Source organism: Aulonocara sp. 'chitande type north' Nkhata Bay, linkage group LG4, assembly GCF_057382095.1.
Source record: "Aulonocara sp. 'chitande type north' Nkhata Bay isolate Kocher_YH1m ecotype deep benthic linkage group LG4, A_spYH_male_GT1.1, whole genome shotgun sequence".
Taxonomy (NCBI): Eukaryota; Metazoa; Chordata; class Actinopteri; order Cichliformes; family Cichlidae; genus Aulonocara; species Aulonocara sp. 'chitande type north' Nkhata Bay.
This window is the reverse complement of record NC_141347.1, coordinates 18,348,420-18,365,342: the sequence shown is the minus strand read 5'-3', so window position 1 is coordinate 18,365,342 and position 16,923 is coordinate 18,348,420. Positions and strand designations below refer to the sequence as shown.

General features: G+C 42.3%; 2 protein-coding genes across 21 annotated transcripts in view; both read left to right on the top strand.

Moving 5' to 3' along the window:
• Positions 1–194: 194 nt before the first annotated feature.
• jpt2 (Jupiter microtubule associated homolog 2) lies at positions 195–4,541 on the top strand. The gene is made up of 5 exons (XM_086288856.1): positions 195–373; positions 1,119–1,270; positions 1,677–1,828; positions 2,488–2,524; positions 3,133–4,541. Exons 1-5 carry the CDS (start codon positions 318–320, stop codon positions 3,393–3,395), a joined length of 660 nt encoding a protein of 219 aa, XP_086144982.1. The 5' UTR covers positions 195–317; the 3' UTR covers positions 3,396–4,541.
• Positions 4,542–12,443: 7,902 nt separating this feature from the next.
• Positions 12,444–16,923, top strand: part of mapk8ip3 (mitogen-activated protein kinase 8 interacting protein 3) — a 31,891-nt gene continuing 27,411 nt past the window's right edge. For 12 of the 20 annotated variants that reach the window (XM_086288832.1, XM_086288845.1, XM_086288828.1 and 9 more), the window contains exon 1: positions 12,444–13,463. In XM_086288832.1, coding sequence (XP_086144958.1) covers positions 13,158–13,463 — 306 coding nt within the window. In that variant the 5' untranslated portion in view covers positions 12,444–13,157. The remainder of the gene's footprint in view (positions 13,464–16,923) is intronic. The other 8 variants (XM_086288844.1, XM_086288842.1, XM_086288838.1 and 5 more) reach the window with 1 other exon arrangement.

The following is a 16,923-nucleotide window of genomic DNA, read 5'->3' as shown; positions in this document are numbered from 1 at the left end:
GCCATAATTAAACAGCCGTGTAAATCATATTTAAATAAGAAAACTATAGCCTCAGTGCTGTTCCGGGAACAATGCACAGTTGCTTCTCCAAAGTCTTTCACTCGTAATGGGAGTCTGGGTGCAGTGAAACGAGCGCACCTCAGCTTGGCAGAGGACCAGTTATAATCCTCTGTGTCATAGTTGGGTGGGCTCGAAATTCTTCACTACGGAGTTGAGCCGGGCACGCGCAGGCAGAGGGGGGAACTCGCTCGTCGTCCAGTTGGCAAACTGACGAAGAAGTTGTCTTCGGAAACTTGAAGGGTCAAAACAGAGCCACCATGACTTCGACTAACATGTTTCAAGGGTTGGATAGTGGTTCGAAACCGAGTTCAAGGTAAAGACAACAGCTGCGCGGCTTGGTTATGTGCGACTAAGAGCCGCCAGTAACGTTTTATTCCGACTGCAGCCAGGAGCTCGGACAGTTAGCAGCCCAGAATTTAGTATAACGTTGCCTGTCAGAACTTCGTAGGTTTTTTTTTTCCTTCCACTAATTTCTTTAAGCATATCTCGAACACGCAGTGCTCCCAGAAAGCTTAAATGTCTGGGTGGACGCTTAAGTGGAGCTGCAGTGGTTTGAGTTAGCAAACTTGTTAGTCATGATAGCTTTCGAGCTAGCCATTCAGGCGTTGTCTACTGCGCCTGCGGAAGTGTGAAATGCTCCTCGGAAGGCTCTTCTTTGTATCCGCCAACAGAGGCGTTATGGTCACACTTTCCTTATAGCAAGAGGTTCGGGTGCTTTTTTTTTTTTTTTTTTTTTTTTTTTAAATCTCGAAAGCACCAGTTTCCGGATCAGCTCCCCCAAGTAGAATGATCAAACTTTCAATAACGAAAGAAAGTAAAGCGTCTGTCTGATATAATCTATAGCAGACAATGGTTTCCATGCGTATATGGCGCCATTCCCGAGTCTATAATCAAGTAACCTGTTATTTAGCTCAGTTGGCCCAGCTAACATATTTATAGCCCGGTTACTTAACGTTTCCTACAAGTCTTTGAATGTAAGACATGACAGTAACAGTAGACTGTAAACATGAATCCGCATTCTGTTTATTTAAAGATTTAACTTGTATGTTAATCTGTAGGGTGTTGCAGCCTCCTGGAGGTGGCTCCAGCAATCTGTTTGGTGGCTATGAAGAGGACTCTGCAGCATCAAAAAGACCCAATAAGATGGCCTCCAAAGTTTTTGCTCCACCAGAGGAAGCCCAGAGTGCACCGAAACGCTCCAATCCTCCAGGTGAGATTAACCTGCTGGTGGCTGATGCTTTGGCTTTTCTGTCTCTGCAAATCCATGTTCAGAGTGTGAAAACTATTACTACAATGTTAAATTTCCACTGTAAACATGTTGGCTGTTCTCTGTGCCTGCACATAATACACCTGCTCATATTACTCTGGTATAGCTGGGTTTATTTACAGTTCAGGGTACTTGATTGCCCTGATGGTCATAAATATTTTTCTCTGAAATGGTCAGAACATTCTTGCCATTTAGCAAGTGCACACAGTATGCAAAACTAAACTGGGTATGTGCTACATCTGGTACAGAAGAGTGACTCTTTATGAAATGGACACAGAAATTGCATTTTATTTTTTTACCATTGCTGAAGATCGTGTCACTATATGGTATGTTGGTTAATCTTTTATAGGTGGAAAGAGTAGTGGAATATTTGGTGAATCTGAGCCTGCTGCTCAACCACAGAGACCCATGCCACCAGGTGGACCAACCAGCAACATATTTGGGCCTGCAGGCACGGGACCTGCCCAAAGTCCAAGCCGAAGCCACCCAAATAAGCCAAAGGTACTTTTTGACTTGTATTTTATGAGTTGCAGAACATTTTTATTCCAAGCCTGTGCAAAAAAAAAAGTCTCTTTAGTGAGGAATACATAGGTTTGCGACAGGCAGCACTTCAATAATAATCTCTAATAAATACACACTAACTGAGCCCCACCCTAACACCTACCTGTCTGTGCCTCCAGTGAGACCGGTGGTACGGTAACCTCAGAGATGATCTCTAATTTGCATAGATAGTGACTGCAAACCTGGCTGATGTCAGCCTGTTATTGTAGATGTCTGTGATTACTAATCAGCAAAGGTGTGTTTAAGTCAGCACGAAAGCCTGAAGCCACCTCTAGCTTGAGCACATTGTTTAATGACTCAACAAAGGTCCTGATATTGGTAACCTTTGAGTTGTAGGTACTGAGGGTCATTCAGATTATTTGCAAAAGTAAAAAAAAAATGTGGCAAACATAACCATTATGACCTTTAAAACTAAAGAAATGTATGCAGTCATGTATAATAATTGCACTTTCTTGTCCTGTTCTCATGTCCATTTGACATTAACCCATTAACATTATTAATTTCAATTTTAAGTGTGTGCAGTGAAACAAGAACACCTGTGGGGTTTTTTTCTTTCTTCCTTATCTTTACTGTTTTGTTTTTTTGTTTTTTTAATACAGGACAACCTAAGTGTGGGACCTGAACCTGAATCACCAGGTGAGTACTGTACATGTTCTTTGTGTATAATTTCTTTGCATTATACTATTAAACTACCTCTGCTAAGCCTTGCTGTTCAGACAGATCAGATTTAATCATATTGTACCGTTTTCTAAGTTTTACACCCTAAACTTTTAATCAGTCTTCAGTTAATGAGAGAGAAAAATAAATTGAGTCTATTTATGCTCTCATCTGTGCATTTCCACTGCTTAACTGCATATAGCTTCATGCAAACAATAAAAATATGTGATAGTCTCAATAAACTATCCTCAATCTCTGCAATTTTTTTTTTTTTTTTTTAAAAAGCTTACTAGTTTCACTTAGATCTCAAATGTAACAAATATGTGATTTCCCCCTCCTCTGTTAGTTAGTGAACTGCACTTGAAAACGGCAGGGCTTGTGGTGTCTTACATGAACTCAAGCTTTCTGGCTTTAGATTATAATTTGGTACTCCATGCTCTCGTCTAATGATCATCACTTCTGAATCCAAAAAATCAACATGGTGGTGTCCATCACACTACACACAACACATACAATGCAAAAACCAGGGGGTCGGGTCACGGTGGCTGTGTCCAATTTGATATCACATGTCAGTGTGTTTGTTTCAGTTCCTCAAGCTTCTGAAGCCAAAGCCAGCCAGCCTGAGGCGAAAGAAGAAATTGCACCCCCAGCCGATGCACCAGCTAAGGAAGAGCCACCCGCTGCCATTGCCGCTGCTGTCTCGGCACCCTCGGAGCCTGAACCCACACCTTCCTCATTTCCTGATGACACTTCGCCGAAGAACCACGAGCCTCACCTGGGACCCAAGCCTCGCTCCCACAACAGGGTCCTCAACCCTCCTGGAGGAAAATCTAGTGTGGTGTTCTACTGATCAGCTGAGCGTGCCACCTCTCCGAATTTGTGTCCATAAACCTCTTTGTGTGCTCCCCTGTTAATCTTCTCTCATTCCTACACTGCTCTTTTGATGGAATGTGATCTGTACACCTAAATACAGCCCAGTTATTGTTGTTGTTCACACCTGACGCCTGGGCTCCTAAGTTGTCCTCAATATCTTGCACTTTCATCCCTCGTTTTTGACTTCCTGCCATCTGTCTTCTCCTTGATATTCTTCTATAATGAAACCTGCAATCATTACAATCACCAATGAGTCAGCTGAATGGTTAGCTGTCACCTTATCACTTTAACTGTAACACAGTTTGGTTTCAACTTTGCAGTTACTATTTTCATTGTTTGTGTTACAAGCATTTGTAAGAGTAATTTGTCTGGAGGCACAATCATCTAATTTTTGTGTGTAATTTTTCTGCATCTCAAGAACGGTTTAGAGTTTGGCATACTTGCACAATTTTCAGATTTAAAACTGACCTGCAATTTGGTTTGGCTAAAAACTTCACAGCAGACATTTGCCCAAATTTTTGGGAGCTTTCTGGGGTGAACACAGCCTCTCATCAGTTTAATTTATGAAGTGCCAGATCTTTATTGGATGACCACTTAATTTCAGAATTTAAGAAACAATCCATGTGACTGAGGCCTGATATAAGCTTGGCATCCTTTCATCTCTCTAGCCTTTTTGTTAATTATGCCTTACTAAAAACGTGTACAACAGAGCACAATCTGTGATTAGGAATTGAAACAGCTGTTTACTCCCCAGATGTTTCTGTGTCCTCAAAGAAATTCCATTTTGATTTATGTGAATGTATTGTGCAGGTACTTTCTCTGCTTCGCCCTCATTGCTTGCTTTATCTGAGAACATAATCTGCCTTCTTTTAGCTTGGGGTAGGCCTCAGTTTATGTTTTAAATTAAAACGGCTTGAAGACAAAGTGAACTCTGGACAAGCGTGCGGCCTACCTGAAGTCCAGGTGGGCTCGATGATAATCACATTTTCACACTCATCTCGGGGCAGACCTGTGGTGTTCTGGTGCCAGCCTGTCTCCTCCGTGTCGATGTGCCTGGTAGGCAGCGAGCGCAGCAGAAGAAAGAAATCCTGTGTATTGCAATAAAATGGTTGTTTTGCAGTAAGAGTTTGTTTACTGTGTCTGCATTCATCATCTACTAAAAACTGAGAAACACTCAGGGGTGATTAATTTAAACATGTACATTTTGTTAAACTGGAATTCATCTCTCCCGTTGATGCTTATGAGGATTTGTGTAAATCTGACATACAATCCAGTGTTGTCTGTCCCATTTTGAATCACTGACAGTGGTGCTTTTGTCTGAATTTGTCCTCGGGCAGCACTCTCTGGAAGCCGCTTCTTTTTTTCTCCCCACATACAAAAATGGCCACTTCTGCCCGGAGGGAGTTTATTTTTGCTTCGCAGCCACAGAATCTGTATAGAATTTTTAAACATTTCTATTTGAAGCAACGGTACAGATGACAGCACATAAAACACTGTTTGCTTGTGTGTTTGTGTATAAAAACTGTCCAAAAGTTGATTCTGTTCATCTGGACGTATCATTTTCAGTGGGAGAAACGTTTCGTCACTCATACAAGTGACTTCTTCAGTCTCAGCTGACTGCAGGTTTCCTCAATCTTATAAATAGAAGAGTTACCTCATCAGGCCAGGACTCTGCAGTCTATTTACACCTACAGGGCAGTGGACACTGTTTCAATGATGAGGATGTAACATCCTGGATAGGGAGGAACGCTGGTTTAAGCGGAGTCAAGGAGGTCATCTCTGAATCGAGGAGGGGGCCTAAGGGTACATCTTTCGCCATCTTACAAAGCTGTGATTGCAGCCATTCCCCAACTCTCTGAGAATGGTACTCATGGCCATTGATCAGTGGTCTTTGATCAGTGGTCATGAGAATTTGCATAATTAAGATTAAGGAACTGACCTCCCAGCCCATTATTCCTTCAGTGAGCTGGTTTCAGTCATTTTGCAAATGTACTGTATAAGACTGGGGAAAGCTGCAGTCAGCTGAGACCGAAGCAGTCACTTGTTTAAGTGACGAAAACTTTCTCCCACTGAAAACGCTACGTCCAGATGAACAGAATCAACTTTTGGAGATTTACTTACCTGGATGATTGAGAATGTATTAAGATGTATAAAAACTGAGATGTTCAGAGGTCTTCCTTCATGGTATCGAGCAGCCCACACAAAACAGGGTCTTTGTGTTGGTTTTAATGTAGGTGCTGATGTTAACCACCATGTTCAGCAAACATCTATCAGGTCATTCGACTTGTTAGCGTCCTCCTGAGCTGAAGGTGGTGGCTATAAGTGACTCAAACATGACAAAAATGGGTTCTGAGTGACTGGCTGGACAAAAATATTAAATAGCTTGACTAGTTAGAAATCATGAGGAGCAACAACTCCATGACTGCTCTTCTCTTATGTGGGATATATTAACAATGGACAAGCCGTTTGAAAATATGATGTGAAATCACTTAAATAACCTGCTGGGTTTGCTAAAAGTTAAAATATTTATACTACTTTGGCTGATGGGTTTTGCACATCACTTTTAACTTATTAAGTGGATATTAGTGAGGGTCATGATAATCAATTCAATTGAGTAATGGGTTGATTAAGTCCATTTCCAGACTAAGAGAAAAAGTCAGTGAACATATCAGTAGGTTTAGGTGTAGGCTAATCCATGTCTGGTTATGGATGTTCACTGACATGGTTTCTTCTTACTTGGATTTATCCAAATGTATGTAAGTTTTGGTCTGTTGAGCCTTCGTGTAGCACCAAGCAGTAGACCTAAACCTGGATGTGCTTCTGGGTTCTGCCTCTAATGAAAACGGATGAGTGTAAAATGCAACCATTGTTTGTAGTTTGCTGCCACCTACTGAGTGAAACTGTTAGTTACCCGTTCAGTTTAGTAAGAAGCATTAGTGTTTCACAGCCAAACACAATAGTTTGCAGAAAACGCCTGAAAATATAAACATGAATTCTTCCAGGGATAATATAAAAGACAAAATTAGGGACTTCTTTATTACTATGACAGACGAACAGTAGGGTGCACTGAAAACAGGGTGCCCACATGAAAACACCATGCGTTCACTTGGCAGCATTACATCATCGGTGATTCACATCTGCTTAACGGAACTCATGGCAATGATCAAGGACTGTGAGGGTGGTTTCGGCCAAGGGCCGGGTGTCAACTTGGGGGAGAAATCGGAGCACTGTGCATGTTGCCACAATTCATGCACCCAGCAACTGAATCATGAGGGGCCAAAAGATGCACCAGTGCCTGAGCCCACCAAGGACTCCACAAAGGAGTGTGACGTGTGCGAGGCTGAGCCCTCTGCACCTTGTAATGATGTGACAGTGGAAGCTCCACTGTCAGGGGAACAGTTGCTTGTTAAAGAGCTCATAAAGGCAGTAATCACACATGCCTCAAGAGAGGCCAATGTGTCGCCATCCGATGAGATTCAGCAGGGTCTCTTCATAGCTCTGTGGGCGCAACTTAAAGAAGAAACTCTAAATATAAAAAAAGAGGATCAAAAGTCTTGCAAAGGCAATTTTCAAAGACATTACAAAGGTACTGGGTATTACACCTAACCTTGTTATCATTGCGTTGGCTGTACCTTCGCCGTACCAACAAGTGGTGATTTCGATATTCAAAGACCACCTGTTTCGAAAGAAGCGAAACCTACTTACAAGGTTTTTCGCATGGTGTGGAAAAACAGAGGATGATGAAGACCAGCTACCAGAAACTGACAATATCTCCCAGACACTTTTGAACGAATTTAAAGATATTATATTTCCAATACCGGGAGAAAAATCATCATCTGGAGTTACTGGCAGATCTTATGATGCTGGCAAAAATGAGCACGTGAGCGCACTTATTCATGGTGTACTCTCACATGCTGAAAAAACGTCCCGCTACAAACCTTCAGCTAAACTACACAAGCTGCTCTTTGACAATGTGGTGTCTGATGTCAACATCAAAGACCTGTATGTAGATGAAAAAAAATTAAAAGGTCTCGATAAGGCCATTTACCAAGAGCTCCAAACACTTTGCAAAGAAAAACCTTTGTTAAAGTTACTGAATGACAGGAACCCCTTAATGCGCAGGGTGACGGTTCATACAATTAAAAATCACTTGATCAAATCGTTGCAGAATCCTGCCCTTAGGGCAGCTGGAGAGGTTCAAAAATACAAGTCTTCTGTGGAAATGTGTATTGAGGACTTGGTGAAGCAGATTGTCGAAAATGCAGACTCACCCTGCTCTTCTGAAAAAGCTGATACTATCGCCAAACAGTTGTTCAGTAAAGTCTGGCCTCGAATCAAAAGGATTCCAATCCCTGCTGTACATGTGATATTCCTCAGTAATATGATGTACAATTCTCTCATAGAGAAGTGGAAAGACCCAGATGTAATGCTGACATTCATGGCATTAGACCACAGATATGTTTACGAGCTCATTATTAGGGTCTACAAAGAGCATGCTGTAACCATATTAGAAAGTGAACCTTTCATCAGAAGCTTCTTTTCCTCTGTGGGTCGAGCTGTAGGGTTCGCACACGCACACGCACAAAAAATTTTGGGGACATTACATTAACTTACATTAATTTCCTGGAGACTTATCCTGACTCTACCCATCACAAGTCCCTGCCTGAACCTTACCCTAACCCTGACTCAAGCCTTCACCCTAAAATTGAATGATTTACCTTGCAATTTGTCCCCATAAAGTAGGCGAGACCTCATAATATGAGTGTGTAAACAAATTTGTGTCCCCACAACAATAAGTAATACATGACCACACACACTGACACCCACACAGCAATATTGGTATGGCAGGGATCAGGCCCACACAATGTGCTTACACATGGCCCACATACCGCAAAGAATGACGGCCCTTTGGTGGCCCAGACCTGGTTTGCCAGAGGTGGCCCACACATGGGCCAGCACAAGGCCAGTTTCAGACACCCTGGTTGTCCTGTGCTGGCCCATGTGTAGATTACCTCTGGCAAACATGATCTGGGCCACCAAAGGGCCGTTATTCATTGCGGTATGTGGGCCATCTGTAGGTGGTGTGCAGCCACGGGCCAGTTGTAGACACACTTCTGGCCCTGTGCTGGCCCAGAACGGTTTCAGCTCTGGCCCCAGATGTCAGCATAATGTGTACCTTAATCAAGCCATGCAATAACAACATGTGCCAGAACATGCAAAACAGTGCAAAAGTAACATGCTGAAACTCTGTTCAGACAGTGAATGGACTGATTTTTATGTAGCGCTTTTCTACTCTCCCAGATTACTCAAAGTCCCGGCTTGATACCAGATCCTGGCCAGACCTGCTTGGTATGTGGGCACTAACACACACACAGACACAGTTACTTTACCAACTGACCCCTGACCCCTGAGCTCCTAAGTGTCCCTCAAACCTCATTCAGGGATCCACTCCTCTACTTCACTGTCACTCCCTGAAAACTCACTGTCCTCACTTTCTGAGGACAGAAAGTGCACATTCCTTTGGTTTCCTTGCATAAAAAGTTTTTACATCCATGTCCTGTAATTATGAGTAGATTCTAAAGTAAAAAACATTGACTATGATCATATAAATGCACACAAACACATCTCTACACACATATCCAAATGCATTATATTGCCTGAAAAAAATTGGGCTAACTGCGCAGTGTTGCCTTGAGGCAACAAATGAAAATGAACAGTTTTACAGTATAAATAAATTTTAAAAAGTAGAACAAACAATCAAATATGCTTCTTAACATTTTCATGCACATACAAGTATTTTTTAATATAAATTTATTTCACTATAAACATGTAAAATAGTGATCTTTATCTTGCCTCCTAATGAAGATGTCTCTCATGTAGTGCAGCTTGCAGAAAGTTTTTCCTCCCCACTGTCGCCGAGTGCTTGCTCAGAGGGAATTGTCAGATTATTGGGGTTTTATTTTTGTCAACTAATACACAACTCAGGGCTCGCAAAATCGCTAGCCCGACGTCCCGGAGCTAGCGATATCTTCGGTCGGGCGACCAAAATCGAGCTCGCAAAATCGCCCGTCGGGCTTTATGATAACCCGACGGGCGATTTTGCGAGCCCTGCGATCTTATTGGGCATTCCAAATTGATTTTTTTTATTCATTAATAAAGTCCTAAAAAAAATTATATTGTGAATATTGCATGTTTTCATTGTCACACAAATGTGTACATTTTCAGCCTAGACTGAACATGTGTGCTTGTCTTCTATTCAAAATCAAACATTTTAGTAGCAACCATTGTATTAAAATATGGCAGATGTTTTACTCTGATTACACAAACTTTATGTAGGAGTAGGTCACAGATAAGAGGTATTTATTTGTAAATTTGACCTCTGACCTCACAGAGATACAGGACGACAGGATATGTGATATTAGAATCCACATATATTGGTATATAATCTCCTAAATGTTGCCAAAAGCAGTAAGGAACATAGCTCTAAATAACATTATCATCTTTTTGACCCTCACTATAGTCTGTATGACAAGTCAGAACAAAAGGTCGGAGGTCAAATGCGGCATTAAATCCTAATGCGGTACATTCCTATGTTGAGAATACACACCACACTTGTAAGAAAGTTATAAGTTAAATTATAAGGCTTTTTTAAAGGTGTTTCTCTATGAAAGCAGTTAAGATCATTATGCAAATACATAGGGCAGCAACTGGGGGACCCCAAAGTGCAAGCCCACCCTCAGTATATTGGGGTCTGGAATAAAACTAGAATTAATTAAAAATGTGTAATTAATTATTTAAAAATAGAAATACAGAGCATTTTAAACTAAGTAAATGTATATTTTAATTACTTATTTATATATCTAGTGAACTATTTCCTGACATATTCAGTTATTTTGCTACTTATCAGCAGCAGTGCTGTGCATCCTGCAAATTTCGTTATCGAGTAAATTAAGAGCAGTATTGCAGATACCGATACTTTTAACCTATAAAGGGAGCTTATGTAGGGGAGAGCAGTGTGTTATTATTTATGAGCTGAATCATCGTACATTTGCCAAGTTCAGAACACATTTTCATGAACACCAACACAACAATGTTGTAAGTTTAACAACCCACAGTAATATACTAGTTAACACAGTTTTCTTGTGTATTGATACTGTGGATTTTTAGAGACCTGAAATGTAAATGTGCTGTCTTTAAAGGAGTTTGGGTCAGCTTCTGTTGTGTAAGTTTGTTATAGGCTATAAAGACTTGGAATGAAAATATTTTTAATAAAAACAAGCTTTTAAAAATGCACAGTTCAGTGGGATATAGTGGGATTAGATTGGCTGTGTCTCGGTGTAATCTGTAGTCCTGCGACAGACTGGCGGTCTGTCATTGTGCAATTGCAGAATAAATGTATGGATGGATGGACAATGGGATACATGCTGAACTTTGAGGATAGAAACAAAGTATCAATCCAGTTGTGTTTGTATTGATCCAATTATGAAACCATAGATCATATTAAAGGGTTAGAACCTTCCCAGGAGTGTCCAGCCTACTAAAATTACTCCAAGAGTGCAGCAATGACTCATCCAGGAGGCCACAAAAGAACCAGAACAACATCTAAAGAACTGCAGGTCAGTGTTCATGATTCAACAATCAGGTAGAGACTGGGCAAAAATGGCATCCATGGGAGAGTTCAAGGAGAAAACCAAGGTCCCAAAGGCCCTCTCACATTTACCAAAAACATCTTGATGATCCCCAAGACTCTTGGGAAAGGCACTGACATTATAAATTCACTTGTATATAAAATATAAACAGGGTAGAGGTTTTGGGAAGGAGAAAAGTAGTCACACAAAACCAAAAAGGTCCCTGTGTCAAGCTGTAGACGTGTTTATTTCTGCTTTACAGTTGCACATTTTAACATGAGAGTCTATGGAGAGACAGACTCAAGTGGCCATTAGAGGAACTGCAGGTCTTGGCACAATAACTCACAGTTATTCATCATTTCATACAGACCGATCAGCTCCCTGAGATGAGCTCGGATCCAGTGAGGTACTGACATAGGATGTGAGCGTCTGTCATATGTTGCCCGCTTTCGGCTCATCCTATTGGCTCGTTCCTCGAGCTCCTCCAGCTGTTTTGAGCTGCTGCAGAAGGCCACTGCCATTGAGGGAACACTTTTGCCACAGTTGTACACACACAAAAAGATTCTAGGTCTGACCAATGTCGCAGCCATAGGCAAAAAGATGACAGTCAATAAAATTCTAAAAGGTAATTTATTAACACAATGATCAAAAAGTAAAAGATAAAACAGTCCAGTGTCCAATTTGCCTGTGAAGTAAAAACACACAGTCCAAGGCCAGAGCCAGCTATGCCACAAAGCCAGGTGATCACTCTGGCCTCTGCAACTCAGCTGCCTTTAGGCTGCGGCATATAATTGGCCCTGGCCTGCACAGAGACACAAAGTAACATGTTTCATGTCTCTCTGTGCAAAATGGGTTCAAAAACATAAACAACTGTGGTATACTGTTTGTCCGTGATTTGTGGCAGGATCAGCCTGATATTATTTGTGTCCCACTGTAACTTTACTGTATAAAGAGCTAAGATCTCCAAAATGTCAGCAGCAATGACTGTAGTCATTGGTCAGGAGTAGTTTATAAGAAGTATTTGTGAACTAAAAATCAAGAATGTGGGATACTGTTTGTACGTGATTTGGACAGCCCAGCGCGTGCTCCCGACGCAGGGGGAACTAATTCTGTTGGGGAGACCTACCTTGGCACTTGTGCAGGTGAAGCCAAAAGCAAGATAAGATATGCCTCATCATATTTTCTAGTATTTGGCTTGGAAGGAAGTTAGTTTGGAAACATATTTGCTTCATCTTCTGCTTTGCGTTTGTGTGGAAGCCCTGTCAAAAACCTGCCCATTATATGCTAGCACTCTGCTCTAACCTATGCAGCTTATTGTGAAATTTTGCAGCCAACTTCCGGTTTTGCCTCGCTGACTTGACGCACTGCCTCTGCTTGCTCTATGCAGACGGTGTGACGTCAGCCAGAGTCGGTCAGCTGGCTCCTCCATCTGAGCAGCACAGAGAGCCTCTCCCACAGGGAGACATCACCAAAAAACGCCCGAGTCTGGCCAGCAGCATCGGCGGCCTGCCGGAAGAGGAAAAGATATGGATAAAACGAGACTATAGTGGGGGATCGGCCATCGGCGATTATCGGGAAGACTAACTAGAATATTTATTTACCTATTTATTAATTATTTATTTTCCCTGCCAGCAATGGCTGGGGTCCATGGCTGCGGCTGCTGAGAGGCAGGTGCAATACCATCGACGAAGGCGTTTCGCTTCTCGGCATGGACGATCTACAGGCTGGCCCAGTGCCCATCCACAGCGCCCAGGATCTGATGCTTTCTGCCGGAGGACAGGGATAACAGGGCCGCGACTGGAGGAGATAGCCCGTAACTGGCTGGAGGAGCGGGAGGAGGAGGAGGAGGAGGGGGTCTATTCATATCAGTTTATTAGAACCGATATTTTCAGCAGGGGAATCAAGGTTATGCGCACACAACAGTCTGCCTCCGTTCTGTAAACCTGCTGCAAAATGGCATGACTGTTCTCCTTTTTGAAGGCAGACTGTGATTGAATGTGCCCCTTCCCCCGTGCTGAGCGCATTCAAAAGCGGTGACACCCTCGCCTTTTAGGAGGGCCTGAAAAACTGTTGAGAGGAGGCGCAGCTTCATCTGGACCACAGCTGCCAAGATGATGGAGCTGCAGATAGACGAGGTGGTCTACCAGGACGACTACGGCTCCGGCTCCGTGATGTCGGAGCGGGTGTCGGGCCTGGCAAACAGCATCTACCGGGAGTTCGAGCGGCTGATACACAGCTACGATGAGGAGGTGGTGAAGGAGCTGATGCCGCTTGTGGTAAACGTCCTGGAAAACCTCGACGCGGTGCTGACGGAGAACCAGGAGCACGAGGTGGAGCTGGAGCTGCTGAAGGAGGACAACGAGCAGCTCATCACCCAGTATGAGAGGGAGAAAGCGCTGCGCAAGCAGGCGGAGGAGGTGCGTTAAAAGAGCTCCCCACACAGCACCACCGGCCACCGCAGGCCCGTCATTATCATCACTTCCAGCCGTCCTGTTCTGTAGGCACATGTGACTCATGTTTAGGCCCGTGACAGGGATTGCTAAACGTATTATTAGTGTCAATGCACTGCAGTCACTCGTAAACACACTGCTTACATTACTTAGGGATATTTAAATCAGTATAGAGACACCACTGGAAGTTTCTTTTTCTTTTAAAGAGGGTCAACCAGGTAAACAACAGGGACGTTTCCGGGATTTCTGAAATCAGGGGGCCCAGGGATGGGCAGACCAAGGCAGGGGTGCACAGCAATGTTGAAAACACTAGGCACAATTATCATAATTATCAATTAGGAGTCCACATGCAGATGGTGTTATTATAAAGGTAAACCATTGTTTTGGTTTAAAACAATGTTTTTGCAACATGATAAATAAGTATTTAGATACTTTAGGTGAGTAAAAGTTGTAATCCTGCATCCAAATATGGGTTTATGGCAGAATCCTAAGCATTGCATTACCGGATCATAGTTATTGGTCCATTTATATCTTTATCACTTTAATCTTACGACTGGAGACAATTTTAATCATGTTAATCATGTTGCTACGGGGAGTTTTATGAATAATGTTAATAATAATAATAATATAGATTTTTAGATCCATAGATTTAAATTTTAAAATCTGCTAAATTAGAGTAAATTAAATGGTATGGAGTACAAGGATAATAACTGTACTGAAAATATAGTGAAGTGGAAATAGAAACCAGGAAAACTTCAGTAACATACTTGAGTAAATGTGCTACAAGTAATACACCATCACTCATTATACTCCAGCTCGCATCTGTACTGTAAGAACTGTCTGAGACAATCATATTTCTGGGGGTGGGCAGTGCCACCCTGTGCCCCCCTTCTGACCTTTGAAGTTAAGCACATGCATTGAAACAAAAGACATCTTACAGTTTTACCCTCGTTGTCTGTTTATCAACATCAGATTCTTTATGAAATGAAGTTAAAATCTAACATCGATTAATTCTGTTACTACAAGTTTTCCAAATATTGCTGTTTAACTTTAAAGTTAAAGTTAATAGCTTTGTCACTATTACAGATTTTTATTATCACTTTTTTCCTGCCAGTACTCCAGCTAACCGTTAACAGTGCTGCTACCACCATCATCACACATGGAATTTTAAGTGCTCCTTCCTTAAACTTTAACACAACACAGCAGAAGTATATGCAAATATAACACAAACACAGTATGCAAACACAAAGTGAGGGAGGACATGTTAGCAGGACATGCATGAAGATAAAGGCACAGTCAGCGTGACTCTCTGTGTGGGCGTTTGCACTCGAAAACAGTGAAAGAACAGGAACACAAACAACAAAAAGTGTGTTTCAATACGGGGCTATTAAATTACAGACTGAACTCCACCTGCAGCCACTTTTATCTCCTCTGTTTTTACCTGAGTGGTGTCATAACAGCAGTGAGATCCTGCAGGCAGACATCATAAAGCAACTTTAATCCTCCTCCCATCCAAAGAGGCCTCAGAGTATCACTGGCAGCCTTGCTGGTGTCAGCTTAGCTCAGCTTTTAGCCCACTTTGTCATCTGCTCTCCCCAGCGCCGTCCCCTCTGTTAGTTATCTAGTTTGTTTTCACTTTAAGCTGCCTTGTATTTAAGCTTCGGTTTAATATCATTACAGACTGAAAATGCTTATTGTGAAAATGAGATTTTGTAGGGCCAGTACTTGAAAATGAACATGTGCTGCAGGTTAAAGTAGGTGCTGAGCCATCAGTCGTGCCTCTGCAGAAACTGAAAAGGAAAACTGTAACAACAATGCATGCCTTTACATGCTATTTATATGTGTGCCAAAAACCCCCAAAACACTGTATAGAACTCAGATCTTCTCTTTGTCATCAGCAGGGACTCTTTTCTTGCCTAGATTTTTGTCACGCACATGCAAATCTCTCTTTGCACTTCTGGCACAAGCTGTCTCGAAGACATTGCATATTTAAGATTTGAAGTTTTGTGCAGGGCTGCCCACACTTTTGCACAAACCTGTACTTGTTTGATGACCTTAGATGACAAATAAACAGACAGTTTTCTCCATCACTGGGGTGCAGAGGGGGATGGGATGATGTGCAAATGGGTAGAAGTCACAGGAAATCAATAGCACACAGAGCTCACTGGGGGAGTCTGGGACTGTAATCTGATTTGTGCTCATGAGAAGCAGAGAGAGAGTGAGAATAACAAAAGCAGAGAGAAAGAAACAGACTGAGGGTTTTATGAAGCTATGGCAGAGGCGAGGCAGCCCAGGCCAGATCGGAAAGAGTCTAAGGATAATAAGAGGAAAAAGAAGCAAACAGAGTCTGAGGAAAACAATAATGCCTCCTCCTGCAAGACATGGACAACAACAAGCAGAAAAGGCAGCTCACATTACAAAGTTATTAGAGCTAATGGTAAACAAAGACAACAGCCGCATCTTTTTACTCATGAAGCGTTCGACCGAGATACCCACAAGCACAAATTTAACCATTTTGTAGCATCTCCTGCTAAAACATCCTGTGTTTGTCTCCAGCCATCTTTTCCCCATCTCTCTTAATGTGATTTACATACAAAGGATTAACGAGCTATGCTCCACATGTTATCTTAACCTCTAGATTTTATAATAATTTCAAAGATTTCAGATTTTCCTCTGCTCCTCCTAATGCTGTTGTGACTTCACACCCTCCTCAGATATCACTCAGATATAACTCCTCAGATATCAGTGTGGTCACAGTTGAGCGTGTGACCACACTGCAGTCACACTTAGAGTCAGTTTGTCAGGAAAGCTCCTTAGTTTCACTTGTCACACATCGCAGGATTGCTTAATGAGAATTATTCCGACTGGACCGCGCAAACGTTCATTCCTACGCTGTGTCACGTTACCTGTCTGAGTGCTGTTCGCACAGTTTAAAGTTATTTATGAGAATGCACCGTGTTTTTCTTGCTTCTGTAGTTACACCAGTGCACACTGCAAGCTGTGCCTCACTAACACTGCATTTTAATGGAAAGCGATGTGCCTTTACTTGCACGGGTTTAGGAGCCTCGTGCAGATAAAGGCATGGGGGATAGAGGGATGGACTTGAAGGGCACCTTCCCAGTCTGAGGGGGGCAGGACGAAAGATATTGCTGTGTTTTGTTTCAGCGAAAAACAAAGACATCTAGTGTGTCACAAAGACAGTGTTTTGATGCGTAAACTCGGTCGTTTATCATTGAATCTATAGTATGTTAATGCTGTGGATGTTCAGCAGTGACAAGGCTGGAGGTTCGCTCTTCCTGCACCATGAGTACAGTGCAAAAACTGCAGCAGCTACAAGAATGCTGCAGCAATCACTCTGCAATTTCTCCAAGAATTTCACATTCTCCTTCTGCTAAAGCTGCAAGGAGACCACAGCATTAGTGTTGTT